Source organism: Sinocyclocheilus anshuiensis, unplaced genomic scaffold (assembly GCF_001515605.1).
Source record: "Sinocyclocheilus anshuiensis isolate Anshui unplaced genomic scaffold, SAMN03320099.WGS_v1.1 scaffold918, whole genome shotgun sequence".
NCBI classification, from domain to species: Eukaryota; Metazoa; Chordata; class Actinopteri; order Cypriniformes; family Cyprinidae; genus Sinocyclocheilus; species Sinocyclocheilus anshuiensis.
This window is the reverse complement of record NW_015540946.1, coordinates 1,333,661-1,353,508: the sequence shown is the minus strand read 5'-3', so window position 1 is coordinate 1,353,508 and position 19,848 is coordinate 1,333,661. Positions and strand designations below refer to the sequence as shown.

The 19,848-nt window shown below is 38.3% G+C and overlaps 1 protein-coding gene across 2 annotated transcripts in view; it reads left to right on the top strand.

Annotated features, from left to right (window-relative positions):
• The first annotated feature begins 4,070 nt into the window (after positions 1-4,070).
• The window catches only part of LOC107689801 (phosphatidylinositol 3,4,5-trisphosphate 3-phosphatase and dual-specificity protein phosphatase PTEN-like), a 17,969-nt gene continuing 2,191 nt past the window's right edge, over positions 4,071-19,848 (top strand). Inside the window, exons 1-9 of one of the 2 annotated variants that reach the window (XM_016487961.1) lie at positions 4,071-4,891; positions 9,691-9,775; positions 9,953-9,997; positions 10,082-10,125; positions 11,448-11,686; positions 11,834-11,975; positions 12,723-12,791; positions 17,171-17,337; positions 17,731-18,054. In XM_016487961.1, coding sequence (XP_016343447.1) covers positions 4,807-4,891; positions 9,691-9,775; positions 9,953-9,997; positions 10,082-10,125; positions 11,448-11,686; positions 11,834-11,975; positions 12,723-12,791; positions 17,171-17,337; positions 17,731-18,054 — 1,200 coding nt within the window. In that variant the 5' untranslated portion in view covers positions 4,071-4,806. The remainder of the gene's footprint in view (positions 4,892-9,690; positions 9,776-9,952; positions 9,998-10,081; positions 10,126-11,447; positions 11,687-11,833; positions 11,976-12,722; positions 12,792-17,170; positions 17,338-17,730; positions 18,055-19,848) is intronic. The other variant, XM_016487962.1, reaches the window with a different exon arrangement.

The following is a 19,848-nucleotide window of genomic DNA, read 5'->3' as shown; positions in this document are numbered from 1 at the left end:
TATAGGGGGGGGGGGGGGGTGGTGTATTATGCAATATTTATCAATGTAACCCAGTGTATAGATTAAGTTCAGATTTTTTATTTAAATCAAATACATTTTGTTAACTTATGAGAAATTGTACATATTCAATTAAGAAAAACACTTAAAAGGACTTCAAGGCTTTACTCAAGTGAAAACAATTTCATCATCCTCATGAATATACTGGGTTTCTCTCATATCTAAAGGCTGCAACACACCAGTTTTTGTTCCGTGCTGAGTTATACAAGCGAATCCTTTCATGATAACATACAGTATACACGCTGCTAATAATTTGTTAATTGTGCAGTGTGAGATTCTTTGGTCATAACAGAACTTTGTGAGATCGCGATTAACAAAGAGTGACAGGTTTTTAGTGGGTATAAAGAGCACTCTTTGCGAGTTTTCTAGGCTTGTAATCCATTTAAAATGTAAACTTTGTTTTTCGGCTACACACACGTTGCCACCCCTGGCCACCACATAGACCTGCCCCTGCAAAATACCCGTCTAGGCGAGTAACTTTGTAGTTTTAACAAGGATTAAAGGTGCTGTATGTAGGATTGACACCGAGTGGTTGAACTAGATATTGCAGTCCAAATTAAAAATATTGGAGAGGGTTTTTTTCACCCGGTCCCTCCTCCTCAGACTTGACGCACACGCAGGTTGCCAGATTGATGACACCAACACTTTCGTTTACCAGCTTCCATGACTGAAATTAAATACGCTGTGTTTCCCGCCAACTGGCAACCCGGGGTGCCGAAATACAATTGGGTAAACTGGCAGTGGGCGGGTTTCACAAACCAAAACAAAGACCGACATTCCGGCCCAGAACGCACATTTTCAAAGGAAAATAACAGACTGTAGCATTGTTTTTCAGAAAAACAAATATGTTAACTTAGCATGTTTCTTAAATATCTGCAAACATATGGTATTTTTATGCTTTAGTAGAATCAAAAACTTACATACAGCACCTTTAATCTATATTTAATTTATACAGTGGAGTACAGATGCACCAGTCGACTGCCCATTTTTTCCTTTATTTCAACCGATTTCTGATCCGGGCTTGCACACAAACTGCATTTTCCAAAATGTCATTTGTGTGGAAATATTACGAAGAGTGTAAACGGCCATTAACAGAGGCCAGAGGTGCTGAAGACGGACGCGAAAAGGAGAAAATATTGTCGCAGGCAGAGCAAGCTCACTGTTCATTGAATTGGGAGTTTATCTCGCGGTAACCAAGGAAACGCTGTATCACTGCTGTTCCATAAGCGCCACGTGGCACGTGCTGTCAGAGATTGACTCTGCATCTCATTCAGGCCGTCGGCTGTTTTTCCTAAAGCATAATTTCATTTGTATCTTTGTTCTATATATTCAGTTGTGCTATTGCTTGTAATTTGTTCATTTGTTTTTATTCACTTACTCTTCACTTGTCTTTAATAATGTTTGAACTTTATACTTGTTAGGCTATAGCTTTTGCTGTGGTATCGAAATTGGAATAGAGAATTGTAAAATTTAATTGGTATTTAAACTTTTGGTGTCGAATAAGCTTATGAATTAGAATAAAAGATAACATAGGTAAAAAAACAATGATAACAGCAACTTCATTTTTTTTTTGTGGCAGGGCCAGTGAAAACATTGGCAGGGCAAGTAAAAAATTTGAACCACTGGCCCGACTGGGTAGAAAAAATCCTTAGCGTTGAGTCCTGAAATTAACTTCAGCTAACAGTTACAGTACATAAGCAAACTATTTTGTGGAATTTTCATTCCCGAATGATGCAAAAAGCAGTTTATAATTGCTTATATGAGGTCATGGGCCGAATGCAGGCATAATACGCCCTAGAACATAGTCTCAAAATCTGTTATGGGTGAATAAATCCTAAAATGACGGATGGGTGGATTTAGGGAGCAGGGCTGTGAGTGTGCTCTGCTAGACCCATTCCCAAATGGATTTAGGAGATTCCCAATTAGACTTAGTGCGGATGAGAGCATTAGATTCAATATGTTCTAGGTTACCCTATTTAAATCTGCTAACTGCAGGTGCAGTGCTGTGCAATTCTGAAAAGGTTACAGTGAGTATGCACAGGATGTGTGGCACGGATTTTCCCAGGGAACAAGCATCTAGAAAATAAGCAGCCAGAGGCACAGAGACCTACTTTGGGTTAAGGACAGGACACACTCACCCATTTCCCTAAATCTAGTGCCACCACCCCCCATAACACTTTTTGGATGTCTCCCTTACTCATTTTAAGTCTTGGAGTACTAACAAGTTGAATCGGGTGTTTTTGATTAGGGAGACTGCAAGAAGTGTTCTAGGAACAAGGTTGTGAAACTTAATAAAGGGTGAATAAAGAATGCTGAATGGGTTTAAAGACCCCATGAAATTGTATATCACTTATTTCATGTTGAAACAGGCACATTTTTATATCAGTGTTATTTTAGTGTTATTTATACTTTTATCATATTTATTAATATTTTTAAATAGCTTTCATTTTTATAGATTTTTTTTTAATATTACTATTTAGGTTTAATTTATTTTTATTAAAGTTTTTATTTATTTATTTAGTAATTTTACTAACAATTGTTTCAACTTAAACTTCAGTTCAGTGCCAGGGCAACATTTTTTATTTTTATTTAAAGTTTTTCATTTAATATTTATATTTGTTTTATTTTATTTCAGTTTCATTTAAATTAAAAATAATTTTTATAATTTCCTTTTAATTATAATTCAGCTACTGTAAATATGCGCTAAAACTGAATTTGAACAACATTTAGGTATGCACCATACATAACTCTCAATACTAACACATGTGGCCAAAACCCTGATTAATTTAATTTTACGTTTCAAATTACTTTTTAAATTCCCTTAATTCTTCAAGGTGCTCAGATTTTGCTTCGCTTTTTTCATAATACATGTGAAAGGAGAATGAATGAATAAGTGCTGATAATTAATTAAACATCAAGTAATACTGTAGTGTAGTGTGCAACAGGTGGCTCAAGGTCATTACAGTGGCAATGCTTTAACCAGCTCTTAAATGACCTGACCCTATGTGCTCATATTTCTCAAAATGCTGCTGAAGATGTTTAATGTTTTTTTGTTGTAAGCAGGCCTAACTCTAACTCACTAAAAAAATCTTATAGATACAGAGACATCATGCATTGCAGACTCTCAGTCAACCAAGAGGCCCCCAATATAAAAAACTTAATAATAACTTATAAACATTTACATAACTATTTGCTGAACAATATTAACAATAATCAATTATCAATGATTTCTTAACAGATAATTACTTCAGTGGGTTTCATCCAAGAAAACTTCCAAGAGGCCTCAAGATCAATAATTTAAATTTCAATTAATTAGTTAATTTTCCAAGTGTGATGTCTAGACCCGGAAACACGTGTAAATAAAATCTTAAAACGACATGGTCATTTTATAATGAATATATATTGTTACACCACAGCTCTAAAATATTATAGAAATTGTGAGTAAAACTTTTTTTTTTTTTTTTTTAATTCTTATCCTCAATAAGAGGGTGCCCTGTTGTCGACAATGGGGCCAAAACGGTCGAGAACCACTGCATTGGTTTTAAAGTTGGAAATTAGTTCATATTTATAAATGCAATGAAAATGCAAGAAAATTACGTTTCATATATCTTCTCCGTGGACCCCCGGTGCACCATCAGGGACCCTCGAGGCCCACAGACTCCGCTGTAAAATAATCTACGAAAATATAGGTTACTCACTCTATTGGCTGAATGTGGGGGTGAGACCAGCGCTCTGCACGGAACGAAACAATGTACCGACACCGTGCGCGCACGTGACCGCTCTGACAGGGAGAAGCACCGCGTACATCCTCACTTTCATATCCTTCCGCCCTTCAACTCGAATGTCGCTTTATCACCATTTGCGCTTTGGAAGTCACCCCGTTTCCCTTCTACACAGCGTGTTGTAGATGTTTAAATTTTTTTTCAACTGATATTTTTAAAAGTGACTGCTCGTATCGCTTATTTCGATCACTAAACGGCACGCGTCAGCGCACTATTTCTGCTCGTGGCGGAAAGATATGTTTTTCTCTCTGGGTAAACGTGCCGGATTTACGTTCTTTTTTCCTCCGTGGGAAGCCATGATGGCAGTTTGAGAGCGGAGCGCCCTGAGGAGAGATGAGTCCCGCCGATAGACCGCACATCTTCACGCTTCTCCAGCGGCTACCGTCGCATATCTAACACAGTTCAGGTGGAGACTGTCAGTTGTCATTTTTCACGGAACCAACTTGGCCATCCAGCGACGACGATGATCATTCGTTAGGAGGGTTTTGAGGAGGAGGGGGGACGGTTTAGCAGTGGTGGCTAGCGGGCGATGCTAGTCGGGAAAGGCTCGCCTGTGTGTTTTCTTCTTCGCGCGGAGATGGAGAGGATTCGCTCCTCTCTCTGGACCTGATCACGGCGCTCGCGCCGGATACACAGACTTCTGCCTTACTATTGTTGTTACTGTACCGGATGCATTCCGGTTTGACCGGGCCGCGGGATCGGAGGACCTTTTCACCAGCTCGGAGGACTGAGCGATCGGGACCGATAGAGTCGGGCCTGCTGCGCCGGAGCGGATAGAGGCCCGTCTGCAAAAAGCTGTAATCCGGCCCGCTGCGCGAGACCCTCCAAGCCAGTCCGCACGCGCACGCACGCACTCACACACACACACACACACACATACACACTCAAGGGTGAGAGAGGAAACATAACGTTAATCCCCTTTCTGACAATAAACCGGAATAAAACTGAGGTGTTTTGAACTGCTGTCATGGCAATGACTGCAAAAATTAAAGAAATAGTCAGTCGGAATAAGAGGCGCTACCAAGAAGATGGGTTCGATTTGGATTTAACATGTATCCTTAACTTACTCATATTTACTGTCTAAGCTACTTTGTTTTATTTTTCTTTACGCTTTTTGTTATATATGCGTGTCATATTTTGTAAACGATAAGGCTTTGTGAGAATGATGGGTATGCTTTCCCTGCATGGCTTCCTCATTTTAATGTCTTTGTATATGTTAGGCAAACCCTTTTTAAAATGCTTAGTCATGACGCTCTTACTGTCTTAATAACGAAACCTCTCTTGTAAGATGCAGATATCTGGTTTGACAGCTACATGGCTGTAATGGCAGACACTCTTTCCAGGCTGCCAGTTTTACATACAGTTTGGGATGCCCTGTCATTTTGTTGAACATCAATGTGTTTTGCTGTTTGACAGCTTCTATGGGTGCTTAGCACAACAATGACAACAGATTGCTGAAGAGATTGAACAAATCAGTGTGTATTGACAAATCCGTGATTTCTTCTACTAGCTAATGACAGTACTATTGATCATGTAAAGACATGAGAGGTCTATTCAGTGGACTTAATGGATAATGCAGTATGGAGTGTGTCCTAACCTTGCTATTCTTAGAAATCTTTGAATCAGTTGATTTCCAAACACACTTGTGAAGAGAAGTTGAGTTGGTCGGGATGCTATGTGACTTCATCGAATGTCCAACTCCGTACACGTTACAAGAAAATATTGAACGTCTTTAGCCTATCAAAAATGTAATTACTCAGTCATGTGTCCAGGTCAGCATGTAACCTGCTTTGCCATCAAGTCCATATGCTGTGGGCAAATTATAAATTATAGTAATTATTCTGATGTCCGAAAGATAAACATTTTGTTTATTGTATCTGTAATAGTGAGTGGTTGACCGATATCGGCCATTGAAAAACTCTTGAAAGCACGTTGTTTAGTGGCTGATATATATCAATGAGATGCCCATGAACTAATTTTACACAAAATTGATTAAAACTTTGAAAACAGAAATTATTTAATATCAATTGTAATATAATATCAACTCTCAAAATGTCCAAATGTCGGCTGATTGATCAGCTTGGCCTGGTTGTTGATGTATAATTATAATCCATAAAACAAAAGGAATATTTTATTGTTAATATGCAATTATGTGCACAGAAAAACAAGTTTGGTGGAAATTCCCTTTTGATTGTGAACTCATCATGGCTGTTGAAGGAATTATGTTAGGTCTTCATTTGCTCTCAGCATTTAGACCTCTTCCTCATTTTCATCTGGCCAATATCAGACGGCCTTTTGTTCTAACAATTTGGCCCTTGTGTGCAAACACCGTTAGCGCAAGGGAATGCAGGTAAGGTGTGAGGTCTTTTTAACTCCCGATTCAGAGAAAGAAGCAGATGTGATTTTTGATCAAGCTGTTTTACTTTACTGCTGCTAAGCCTCGTAGTTTTGAGGAAGTGTGGCAGGTCAGGTGTTTGACAGTAAATGGCCTGCTGTTGTCTTAGACAAGCATTTTTAAATGGGATGAGATGTCAAGTATAAGAGTAATGAGGTTGGTAAATCCTAACTTCTGGGGATTTTCTAAATAATCAAAAACTCCAGCTGGTCATTGTTAAAAGCTGTGATGGTCATGGTTGTCCAGTGTCCACCATTGCCTTTTCCCCTCGCTGCAGTAAATCTCACCTCTGGTTTTGCAAAGCTACACCACTGGCGTACTGAGCATGCTGGGAAAGGTCAAATGTCATACAAGCTGTCAGAGCTGCAGATTTTTAATGCCTCAGTCTCTTCATTAGAGATATTTATTTAAACGAGGGTGTTCTCTGTTGCTCTATAACATTGAAAGATTCTTTCTTTCGCCTTTGCTTGATTTCTGAGATTTTTTTTGTCTATGTGTGAGTGGTTTAAGTGTCATTTCAGTATGCTTTCATGCAGCTGTGTTCAGAAGGGTGTAGGGTGTTTTAGCATTCTGGGTGGAAATGGTTTACATGTTAAAACTGCTGGCTCTGTCAGTGTGACTGTGTGTGTACATTGCTTGCCTGACATTGAGATACTGCTTAGCAGCTGATGAAGGAGAAGGATGCAATGCAGATACCTTGTTCTACTGTCTGTGGTACACTTACACATGCCTTGATTGATTGTATATTTTATTCACATTGAAGTTCCATCTTTACTTACATAAAATGTGCATAAGACAATGAATGGCATTGCCAAAACACATGCGACCTTGTGGTGATTGTTACTATGATGGTGTAGGGATGCACAATACCGTTTGCAGTTGTCTTGCAGTATTGCAGTTACCGATTAGACAATCAGGTTGTTTGCAAGAAGTTTGATTATTGATTTTGTTGTTGGAGGGGCTTAAATTGTCCCACTGTGCTTTGAGAATCCTTGTAAACGCTTTGTTCCTCATCCATCTTGTTTTGAGGTGTGCTAACCTTAAAAACATGACATTTTCTTTTCCAAGTACAATACAGTGCAAATTCACCCACTTTTTGCTTTTTTTCCAGTCCATTGTGGTTTGTCCAGTGTATGTTGGTTTTGAACACCAGCTTAGTGTAGTTATGATGCATGAGTCGCTAACCGTTTTTAAAGGAATTGGGTTAAAAATAAGCGTGACTCATCCAATTAAAACGCTTCTGGCCTTCTATTCTGACAGTGTATGACAGGAAACGAACAGAGCAGAGAAGCCCTGCTTCTCTCCCTCTTTCTCCACCGTGTTGTGGTCGAGGTGTGAACATCCCCCAGAGTCTGCACACATCATGGGAGCGAGAGCATACAGTAGAAATGAGAAATGAACGTGTGGAAAAGAATGAGGCTCTGTGAGGAGACTGCATTGTCGCTCCGTGTCAAAAAGCTGCATGATTACATGTGAGCTGCGTTTGAGTGCTCTAGCTGCTTGGTGACCTTTGACACCTGGTTGGTGTAGCTGAGAGTTGTGAAGCTGTTTGACCTGGTTTGCGTAGGTAGAAAGTGCAGACACTCCTGTGCCTACGGTCTGACACTTTGCTTAAAGGTCAATGCTTAATGATGATGGTGAGAGTGTGACATTTACACTTTACAGACAGCTGAGCATCTGCTTGCTGATTTTAAAATCTTGGTTAAGCTACAAGCCATCTGAACTTCAGACTGACTGCATTATTACAGCATTTTTTTTCCTGGCCTGTAATGACATATTCAGGGGAATCTCTGTCCAAACATCCAATATCGTTCCTTTTAGGGCTGGGCGATAAATCGATTTTATTAATTAACTCGAATGTGTAGTTTACGTCGATTTGTTTGAATGAAAATCGGTTTTCTCTTTAACATCCGCCGACGCTCCCCTTTGGGTTCCCTTGGTTCCGAATGGGCTCAGCCCTCCCCCCGCGCGTTTGCCATAGAGATACACAAACAACATGGCAGCGAGCAGGGAAGAACTCGTTCCCAAGAAAGGCACAGTGTCATCCATAATTTGGAATTGGTTTGGTTTTGCGGCGTCAGACGCAGAACAAACAACACCCCGCTGCAAAGTGTGTTAGAAGTCTGTTGCTAGCAAAGGTAGCAGTACGACTAATTTACTGCAGCACCTCAAACAGAGGCATGCTGCCGAGTGAGAGAGATTTTGCGCCCTACGAAATGAACAAGACCGCGGCAGCACAAGTACATCCGCCAAAAACCAACCTACAGCAGTGTTACTTATTGCGCGGCTCGCCAAGCTTTATTTTGTGGCTTACATGGCAGTAAATAATACGATGATATGATCATGCAGTCAATACAGATATTTCATAAAAACATTAAAAACAAGCAGGGCTATAACATAACCCATTAAAAAAAAAAAAACACCATGTCTACAACGCACGCGAGTGGCGCGATCCGACAAAAGACAATAGAACCCAGTGATGTTGTCTACACTGGATGCGGCGCGATGCGACGTGACACGATCCCCATCTGCCTCGTTCTATTTATGACGAACTGTACTGACACTACGTTCAGATGATTTGCAACTGTAGTGTCAACAAGTGTAGACAGACCTTTAGCGCAGCGGGGCGAGGTAAGACAACTTGTCGCCGCGTCCGGTGTGTAGACACGGTCAGACAGTGTCTGCTCTATTACCAATAATAATTTATATAAAAAAAAAAAATTCCTAAAACAGCGGCATTACAAGATGGACGTTGGACAGAGCAAGTGTAAATATCTTTTCTAGTCTATATTTTCATGACACTAACTCACTGCAGAGTTGCCAGTTTTAATCTCTTAACTCTGAATGTGCACTTGGATGGTTAGATACATGATGGGCTAGTTGTAACTTTTGATACTTCGCGGTAAAAGTGGCTCTCTGATTGACTTTGCCCTATCAGTGTGGCTCTCATAAAAAAATAGTGAAGACCACTGACCTACAGTCTTACAAACATTTACAAACTGTATCCGGTATGATAAGAATGTTATTTTACAATATTTTTTACATTTTATGTTATGTTATGTTGCATTTTCACTGTTTACAATGGTAGGGCCTGCCATCTTGTCTTTTTGGCTTGTTGTATCTGTTTGCACTTTAACCCCAAGGGCGAAATCCAGATCAAATCCCAGAAGGGAAAATCAAAACAAAATAAAGTTAAAACTTGTTTTGAACAATTTCTTTGTCATCTGCAGATTGATTTTAAGTAGGGGGGGGAACAAATCGATTTAAATCGTAAATCAGATTTTTTGTTAGGCCATATTGCCTAGCCCTAGTTCCTTGTTTATGTTGCTGCATATATGTCTTGACGTCTTTTTGATGTTCATCTTGTTTTTGTTCTTGTCACTTGTGAGTATAATCTTAACTTAAGTCTTGTGAAGTGTTGTACAGTCACCTCATTTTCCTTAACAAGCATATCAGACATCTACCCAAATATCATTGCCATGGGATTCCCTGCAGAACGGTTGGAGGGAGTTTACAGAAACAATATAGATGATGTGGTTCGGTAAGTCCAGTTGGAAAAGCGCAAAATCTCTAGCTCTTTTTTTTTTCTTCTTCTAGTTCATCCCAATGTATATTTTGACGATAAAGTGTTTTCTTAAGTTAGACATTGTCAACCACAGTCTCCAAAAGAAAATACTGTGATTTCAGGTTTTCTCATATGGTGTTGTTTTCTTTCCAGATTCCTAGATTCGAAGCACAAAAATCATTATAAAATTTATAATCTGTAAGTATTTTGTTATATACTTATCACAATATAAGTGATTATTGTAAAAATATTGGGTGATCAGAGCTGTGCTTTTCCTTCCAGATGTGCTGAACGACACTACGATGCATCCAAATTCAATTGTAGGGGTGAGTACTTTTACTTTCATTTTCCAATATTACATTTTAATTTTTAAATCTGGAGCTTTTAGGGTTTTTGTTTTTTGTCTGAAAAGTAGTGATGACATAAGTTCTTTACCACAGTGTCTCTAATTACACCTGAATGAAAGACAAGCTCTTTACTTTCAGCCGACTTGAAGCGATTCAGTTTGATTTACACAACTTTTGCCCAGATTTGTAGTCTGTAGGAGTCGAAACTAGTTACGGAAAGTCTTTGCCAGTCTACAGATTTTGGGTGGTCAGAGTTGACCAAAAAATGGCTAATGTATGATAAAGCACAGATTTAAAAAAAAAAAATATATATATTTTTTTAGATTCAGGATTTTAGAAAGAGATGAGGGGTGGCACATTTTAACATTTGCTTTGTTCTTAAGTCCGCAGTTTATAGCACACATTATATATAACTGATCATATATAACTGATATTTGAGTGTCTGCTTCAGTTGTTTGATGAAATGGTTTGTTATTGATGATTATTGATGGGAAGTTGTTGTGCAGCTTTAGCTTCTAGTAATGAGTTTTGTGCTAAGCACATGCACTGACGAGGAAGCAATTCTTGGTGTCAAGTCTTTCCTAACCTGAAACTGTTAAAAAAAATTTTTTTTTTTTTTTTATTATTTGAATTTTCTGCTGTTTATTAAGAACACAAAAAGCAACAGTTTTGATGTCTGTTTTAGTTACTTTAGTTACAGTAATTTTAGTAGCAATATCAGATTTTCATTACATGATTGTTATGGCCAAAAGAAGTCACAATAATGGTATTATTTTGATATGTATTGAAATATTTAACATTTTTACATTTTACTTTTTTTTTTGGATCGCCCTCAAAGTATGAGTGAAGCGGCTACAAAAAGCATTCAAAATAATTGATCAACACTTCCTTTAGAACAGGTTGTCTAACATCTTGTTTTTTTTATGCAATTCAAAAAAACTCCCACACTGGCAAGCAGAATTTTTTCAGATGCCGGCAGAGTGTCTTGCCTTCATCTGTCATCTCTTCCGACATGTCTTTGTGTGTCATAAGTAGCTACATGCTGTATCGTTGTCTTTTTTTCCGTTTCATGACAGGTGGCAACTTGCATTAAGGTCCAGTATTGCCACCTACTTTGAGTGTCAACCAGATTATTTACCATAATTATCATATGTGTAGTGTTAACATGTTATCAATATTTCATGATATCAAAACCGTGTATTCTTGAGCATGATGTTCTAATTCTGTGTCCTATTCTGAAGGACTATAAAGGTGATTCTAAAATCCCCTGAGTACTGAATCTTAAATCTGTTTGTCTTTAGTGGCTCAATATCCCTTCGAGGACCATAACCCGCCACAGTTAGAATTAATAAAGCCCTTCTGTGAGGATCTTGACCAGTGGCTGTCTGAAGACGAGAACCACGTGGCGGCCATCCACTGCAAGGCAGGCAAAGGTCGCACGGGGGTCATGATATGCGCCTACCTGTTGCATCGCAGGAAGTTCTTAGAGGCACAAGAGGCACTGGACTTTTATGGGGAAGTCAGGACCAGGGATAAAAAGGTATGACCGTTTGGTTCTGCATTCTATTTATGATTTGGAACTGCTGTTGCACTGAAGAAGAGGTATCACAACTATTTTACATCCCCAAGTTTTAACGGAACACAAACATTTTTCCCTGTAAGTTACTAAGCCATTTTTCTTTTTCAGGGGGTCACCATTCCCAGCCAGTGCAGGTATGTGTATTACTACAGCTACCTGCTGAAGAACAAGCTGGAATATAAACCCATTGCTCTCCTCTTCCATAAAATGGTTTTCCAGACTCTGCCCATGTTCAGTGGGGGCACCTGCAGTAAGTCTTACTCTCCTTTAACCTTGTCTTAAACATGACAATTTGTCGCAATTCACCTTTTTTTGGAATGATGTTGTGTAGTAAAGTGGTTTTAAAAGCACGTTTGTATATATGTTATACATACAAAAGCCTGAGATGTTTTGAAAGTGTTATTTGATAAAACTGACCTGGTTATGATGCCATGTGGGGTTGTGGTCACACTCACAAGGAGCTGCCATTGTGTTTGTCATTTTAATCCTGTACCACATCTTTTGGCTATGTCCCTAACACTAACACTCATGGGTACGCTGTCTTTCTCTGTTCCTGTTTTATTTTCTTTAAAAATATCCCTTGAGGACTCTGTTCTGACATATCAGCTCCTGCAGCCCACAACACAGTCTCGCATATAATGACATCACAGATCGCACCCTCTGTCCTCCCCTCCCCCCATTCATACATAGTGTGCTATTCCATGTTTTGTTCACGTTCGTGGATCTGTGTGCCACAGCCAGGCTGAGCACCAACCCGAACTGCACCCTACATCACACCCATTTTTGGGAAGTTCTTCATGTATCAAAATTGGAACTACAAGTGCAGACCCAGTGATTCAGAGGTAGACTCCAGCGTTCCAGATCGTGTGTGTGTGTGTGTGTGTGTGTGTGTGTGTGTGTGTGTGTGATGGCTGTCATGCTAGGGGCCAGTGTGGTGCAGCCAAGCTCTTGGCCAGGCTGATGGTGGTGGTGTTTAACTTCCTTCTCTCTCTCTAAGGGGACAGTACTGTTAAAAACAGGAGTGAGGTGAATCCCCAGGGCTTCAAGAAAGGCAACTGGCACTGGGGTAAAATGGCATTACTTTACTACTACTGTTAAGGGAAACATCTCCAAATGTCAGACAGGCCCTGCCCTGTACTGCATTCAGTACAGTTCAGTACAGCGTTTGTTGCTGTAGTCTCTTTCAGGCAGGAGCCCAGAAACAGGTAGAAAGAATTCCTAAATATTTTATCTGCTCTAAAACCCATAGAGACGCTCTGTTTTCATCAAGAACAAAAAAATAGGAGTTTATTTATAAAGATGGAGTTATAAATGAATCAAGTCACTCTGAATAAATTTGCTGTGCATTAAGTGGGTGGGGTTGACCTAAATTTCATATCATGGTATGATTCATTTAATGGTATGGAATTAAATACTGGTGAATTCATAGTTCATAGTCAGAGTGACTGGCTCAAAGACCTGGCGGACAAAACATCCATAGAACTGCAGCACAAGCCTGTCAATTTTCTGTCTGTTCCAATCCAAAAATACTTAGATCACCTCTCAAAAGAATAAAACGAAGACATGTAAACAAAATGCACGTTTTGGGCATTAGCAATTCATATAAAGCACCCACTGCAATATTTCAATCACTAAAAACAGCGGGACATTCTAAAATTGAATGTGAAAGTGGAAGTTTAATGTGAAAACAGTGATCTTAAAAGATCAAATTCAGTACACACCTTATTGATGATGCGTGCTTTAAACAGGCAAGCAGATGAGCTGGAATATGAATATAATGTTTATAATGGTTTTCTATGGGAAAATATTTAATATTAAACTTTGCGCAGTGCATTTATATTCTTATATTCTGGGTTCATCTGCTTGCTTGTACTAAGTATGCATCATCAATAAGGTGTATACTGAATTTGGCCTTTAAATATCACTGTCTTACTGCATTACTAATTCATGCAAAACTCGAAAAAATAACTGGCGGTCAGTGGAGGAAACCTTGTTTTGCCCTCCAGGTGGGCCTTCCTGTAAGGGTGTGACGTCATGTGAAAACTGAATTAAATGTTTAAAGTATCAAATGTATTATAGTCTTAAAAGTAAATGTACTATTTTATTATTACATTATTGTTACTAATTATATTTAATTTCTTACGATGTTAAATATGTACAACTGGTCAGTTACCTAATTAAATGTTTGTGAGTGGTAAAACCTTTTTAACATTTTTGAAAGAAGTCTCTTGCGCCAAGGCTGCATTTATTTGATAAAAAATACAGTAAAAACAGTAATATTGTTAAATCTTATAACATTTCAAAGAACTCTTTTCTATTGTAATATATTTAGAATTGTAATTTATTCATGTAATGTCAAAGCTGATTTTGAGTGTCCTTTACTCCATTGTTTTCTGAAGGGTCATGTGACATTCTAAAATGCTGATTTGGTGCTCAAGAAACATCTCTTATTTATTATCAATGTTGAAAACAGTTGTTCTGCTTAATATTTTTGTGGAAATCAAGATATATTTTTTCATGGTTCTTTATTGAATAGTTTTAATTAATTTTTATTTGAAATATATTTTTTTTGTTACTGTGAAAGTCTTTACCTAATCAATTTAATGCATACTTGCTGAATAACAAAAATATATATATTTAAAATGTTTTTTTTTTTTTTTACACACGTTTGAACAGTAGTGTGTGTAAATAGAAAAACAATCTATGGGTTGACAACGTACTGTCATGCCGCACACCTAGTGTACTTGTTTAAAAGAAGAACCTCCCTGTGTTACATGCTAACTGTGCTGGGTGTATGCAGGGGTTGGGTGGCTGGGTGCTTGTTCTTGGATGCATCTCTCCCTTTAGGGTTGTCAAAAGTACCGACTTCGGTACCAGTCAGTAGGTTTGGGTATCAAGAACCGGTTCAATTTTAGAACCGGTTCCGAATTTCCTATAACTGGGTATTCGATAAGACACGTGCATTTCGATTCCACTTAACGATTGCCGCGTTTTCATTTTAATGTGATTTTAAATGATTTAAGCGCAGGAAGGGAAAGAACTGGAACACTGTTTTGCGTGCACTACTCACATCTGACGCGTGAGCACAGAGAGCCATGGTCCCGGTGTGGGTTTCCTGGCCTGTATTCGTTCTCGAACTGTTCTGTGCATTTCCACTGCAGAAAAGGTAGTTCTAGGCTGGACTTCATTCACATCTTGCAAGCAATAAGTACAAAATGACGTCAGTATATCCTTGTAAACACAGCTGTTTTTGTCTTAAGTGAATATAAACAGATGAGAAAGAAAACACGTGTTAAACAGTATTTTAGATCCATGTGCATTCGGTGTTAAAGAGACAGCAGCCTAATAAACGTGCTGCCTGTCATTCATTTTAATCAAAGAACAAATTCACTGATCTTGATTGAATATCTTTCATAACTTTAATGAGGATTAATCTATATTTCATTTATGAAAAAGAAAACTATGCAGTGTTTTTAAACTTTTGATTTCAATTTCTGTAGGCCTACCTGAAATTTGTTCAGTTGTATTTATTTATGATATTGCAAAATTATTTGTTTGTTCCTATTTTATTACTGACTGTTTATTTGTCTTTAACAATTTAATGTTTGAAATTTATTTTAGTCTAGTTGTTTTTGCTGTGGTATTTTTGTTAAAACCATAGACAAATGTTCCTCTTGTAGGCCTCAGTGTTCTGTAGGCTGCTGATTTTTGCTCATGTTATTCAGCTGCAACAGAATGCTTTGTAAAAAGACAGAATACATCTAATTAATTGACTCTCTTTTTTTTATTGGATTTTTTTGTCTTATTGAAATCAAAACTAGGAATTGATAAGAATCAGAATCAACAAAATTTAAACGATACCCTACCAGTCAGTACTAGGGCTGCTCCGAGCCGCCTTTTTTGCCTCCGATACCTAGGGTTCGGTATTGGCCGATACCGATACGATACCAGTGAAGTTTTTTCCCTCATTTAAATAAATGTAGAATTTATATATCTCTGTGTGTGGAACTGATAATCATTCTTTCACAATCTACTAGATACAGACTACTTCATTATAAATAAAAATAAAATAAACATGAAAAATATAGGCCTATGTATATTTATAATCTATGACCAAAATTTATCATAAACTAGGTTAGTGGATAATTCGGCAGCAAAAGTTATTCTAGAAAAATCAGTGCACAATAATTTTAGAAATCCAAACATTTAGTGAAAAAACAATATTTTGTGGGAAACAAATAAAAGTGTTGCACTAAATATGTTAAAATGTTACACATTGCTATTTGTATTATTATAAAATCCATTCATTAAAAACATTCATGAATGTATTTATATATAAGTATATACTATAAAATTAAAATACATTTCTTTTAAATGTATAGCATATTTTTTAATAAGGCAACAACATATGATAGATACGATAGGACAAAACAAATACAGTGCAGCACGAACTGTTTTTATACAGTCTATGAGCACGAAGTGCTTACAATATGCGCATCCGGTGTGCAGAATGATGCACTTAAAGCAACATGGCGTCACAGCCTGACGCCGTGTTGCTTCAAGCGCATCATTCTACACACCGAATGCACACATTAAGCTATGGTATGGCTTCAGAAGTAACACAGAATAATTTGCACAATTGGGGGAAAAAAAAACCAAAAAAACTCTGATTTGGATCGGCCCTCTCTGACCGATACCCGATCCGAGAAAAATGGCACTATCGGAGCCGATACCCGATATGTATATTTGATTCGGCACATCCCTAGTCAGTACTAAAATGTAAAAAATGTGACGATATCAGCATTTCCCACTAGCATTTTGAGCGCTGTTGAGTGGATTCTTAAACCCCTCTGATTGTTCATTGTGTTCACGCGCTCAACAGATATGTCTGTGATTGGCTACAATGATCATCGCTTCACGCTCTTCACTGAGCGCTTACACAGATACACACGGGAGCGCTTGAAAGCCGCGTCTATCAGCGAATCCCTAATATATCTGCTCATAGATGGATCCACTGATAGATGCGGCTTTCAAACATATCTGTTGAGCGTGTGAACACAGTTGCCAATCAGAGATGTTTTAGAATATGCTCATCAGTGCTCAAAATGCTAGTGGGAAATTCTGGTATCATCACATTTTTCAAATTTCAGTACAGATTGGTACCAAAGTCAGTCCTTTTGACATCCCTATCTCCCTTTGCATCAGCCCCGTTCCTAATCACTGACATTGCCTTGACTGATGATGTCAGATCTGGGGGTGGAGTTATTTAACTCGGTGTGGGCTTCTTGATAATTAACACCTTTCTTTATTTCCTCTTTGCTGAATACAATTCTTTTGCATACCTTTTATTTTCTCTTTCTCGTTTTACATTTATTCCCACAATTCTCCTCTTCCTCCCTGTCTCCGTCTCTTTCTCACTCTCCCCATCTCTGTTCTGTCTAACAGACCCTCAGTTCGTCGTGTATCAGTTGAAGGTAAAGATCCACACGTCAAACCCAGCCCACACACGGAGGGAAGAAAAGCACATGATCTTTGAGTTCCCTCAGCCTCTTCCGGTTTGTGGCGACATCAAAGTGGAATTCTTCCACAAACAGAGCAAGATGATGAAGAAGGTAAGTTCTTGTGTAAACTTTGACCTGTAACCCTTCTTTCAATACCATAATGTCATTGGTACACCGTATCACAGGATCTTGACCCCGTTGCCAAGGCTGCAGAGAGACGTTGCCTTTTGGCAGTTTGTGGTTTTCCGATTGTTTTACGTCTTTGGTAGTTGCTTTAGCAGCTACTGTGTCCTTTTGCATGTGTTCTAAATATGTTTGCTTCCTCATTTTAGTTTTTTCTTTCTTCCAACAGCATGTCTGTGTGTGTTTGTGTTTCTGCTCTATATAAATGTGTTTATAAGTGCTGCTGTTGGAATGTGTATTTGTGTTTGTAAACACTTGCTATTTATGGCCATCCAATGCCCAAATGTAAACCGTTTGCTGTGTGCTCATGTGCGTTCGCAGGATAAAATGTTCCATTTCTGGATAAACACGTTCTTCATCCCGGGTCCCGAGGAAGCTGGGGAGAAAGTCGAGAATGGGTCGGTGGTCAATGATGTGGACAGCCTCTCCTCTCAGTGCCAGAGCTTTCTAGCAGAGAGGGAGAGAGAAAAGGAGCGAGGGATCGCAGTGGGAGGATTTGAAAGAGAAAAGGGTGCAGAAAGGGGAGGAGAGCGAGCAGGAGTATCGGATGGAGATAAAGACTACTTGATTCTGACCTTAACAAAGAACGGCTTGGATAAGGCCAATAAGGACAAAGCTAACCGATATTTCTCACCCAACTTCAAGGTGAGGGCACACCATTCAACACTGAACAATGGATTGATCAAAGTAGCTTTATGGCTTTATATAACAAATATGCAAAATTCTCCAGATACTTTTATTATTTTGACATTTACATAATTTCAAACATATTTGGTGACTACAGGTTACACAAATGTATTAATGTGAAACCAAGTCTCAGAAAAGGAGATGGCAGCATTTCACCAGTTTTTAAATGAAGAATATATTAAAATATTGTCAGTTGCACACTGAAACTGAAAGGTGTACCTTTAGTTTTCTGCCAAAACAAGGGTTCAAGGATTTTAACTGCCTAAGAATAAGGGTTGTGGAAGTGAAAACATAACAGAAATGTATTACTATTGTATTGTACTCTTATGTTCTATATTTATGAATAAGTTAATAACTCGTCTACTGGCAGCAAAACATGACTTAACTTGGAGACAGAAGATTGCTGAAATAATGCAGCAATATGAGACTTCAGCAGTGTGGGTTTTTAATTGTATAAATTTAATTGTATAAATCACAATTCAAATCGCAATGTTTGTAAAAAGGTAATTGAATGTGTTTTTAATTTCAGTTGTGCAGCTTCAGTACTTTTGTTTAAACCAGGGTTCCTCAATAGGCGGCCCGCGGGCTGGAGAGAAAAATGTTTGGCCCGCGCTAATTTCAAATAATGTGGGATGAAAATTCAAAAGCAGCATCAGAAAGCGACATTAACTTACATCGTGTCTTCACTGGACGCGATTGGCGTGGCGCGACAACAAAATACAATAGAACTTATTATAATCAGTGATGCTGTCTACACTGGATGCGGCGCGACAAATCCCGAACAGAAAACTGCTGACTCGTTCTATATATGACGTGCTGACACAAAGTTCAAATGATTTGCAATGCTTTGTCGTATGGCTGAAAGATTCCTCGAATACCTCGAGTAACTCGAGGCTTCATTTAGTCCATTTACTGTAACTACACACGGAACACTGTGTTTCCCCATGGACCATTATTACTGACGCACAACCCGATAAACGCTGGACTAGACCATAGCCTGTATAAAAACAGGGACCAGACTTTAAAAAAAAAAAGCGCTGGACATATTTAGGACCGTAAATCAATATGGTGGCTAGTTATAATGTCCCTACGTTAGCTATGTTTTGTGAAAGACTAAATGCCATTGTGCATAAAAATACCACAGAAAGAAAGTTAGTCAATATCACACAAAGAGTGCCACCTCTAAAATCAGCATTCAGTTCAATAAACAAGAAGGTAATATTATGAGACTTATGTTTTAGACACTATATTGCCTGTTTTTGCTTTATTTTGCCAACAAAGAAATTACAAACACAGCCACAGCGCTGTTTTGCGTCTCTGAGCAACATGACGGCGTTTCATTCCTGAATGAATAAAGAATCAACCGTTTAAATTATTTGGTTCAATCGCAATGACTCACTTCTTAACAGTGACTTGCTGCCACCTGCTGGCGTTTTTTTTTTTCGTTTTTAAAATAATTGTAAATATCAGTATTCAATGTTTTAAGTTTAAAATAACAAAATATTATTTATGCTTTTGTAACTGCAGGTTAAATGCATTCATGTCCCTCTGTGTGGGAAATTCAACCCATGCAGCTTCTGTGTTTCCTCTGCATTGCAAAGATGAATTTTGATACTGATATCATTTGTTTGGTAACAAATAACAGCCCAAATGTCTTTTATTCTAATTGACTGATTAAATGTAAGAATTTGACTCAAAAGATGATGCACACTTTTAGAAAATGCTTTATAAAGGTAAAAATGCCCATAAAAT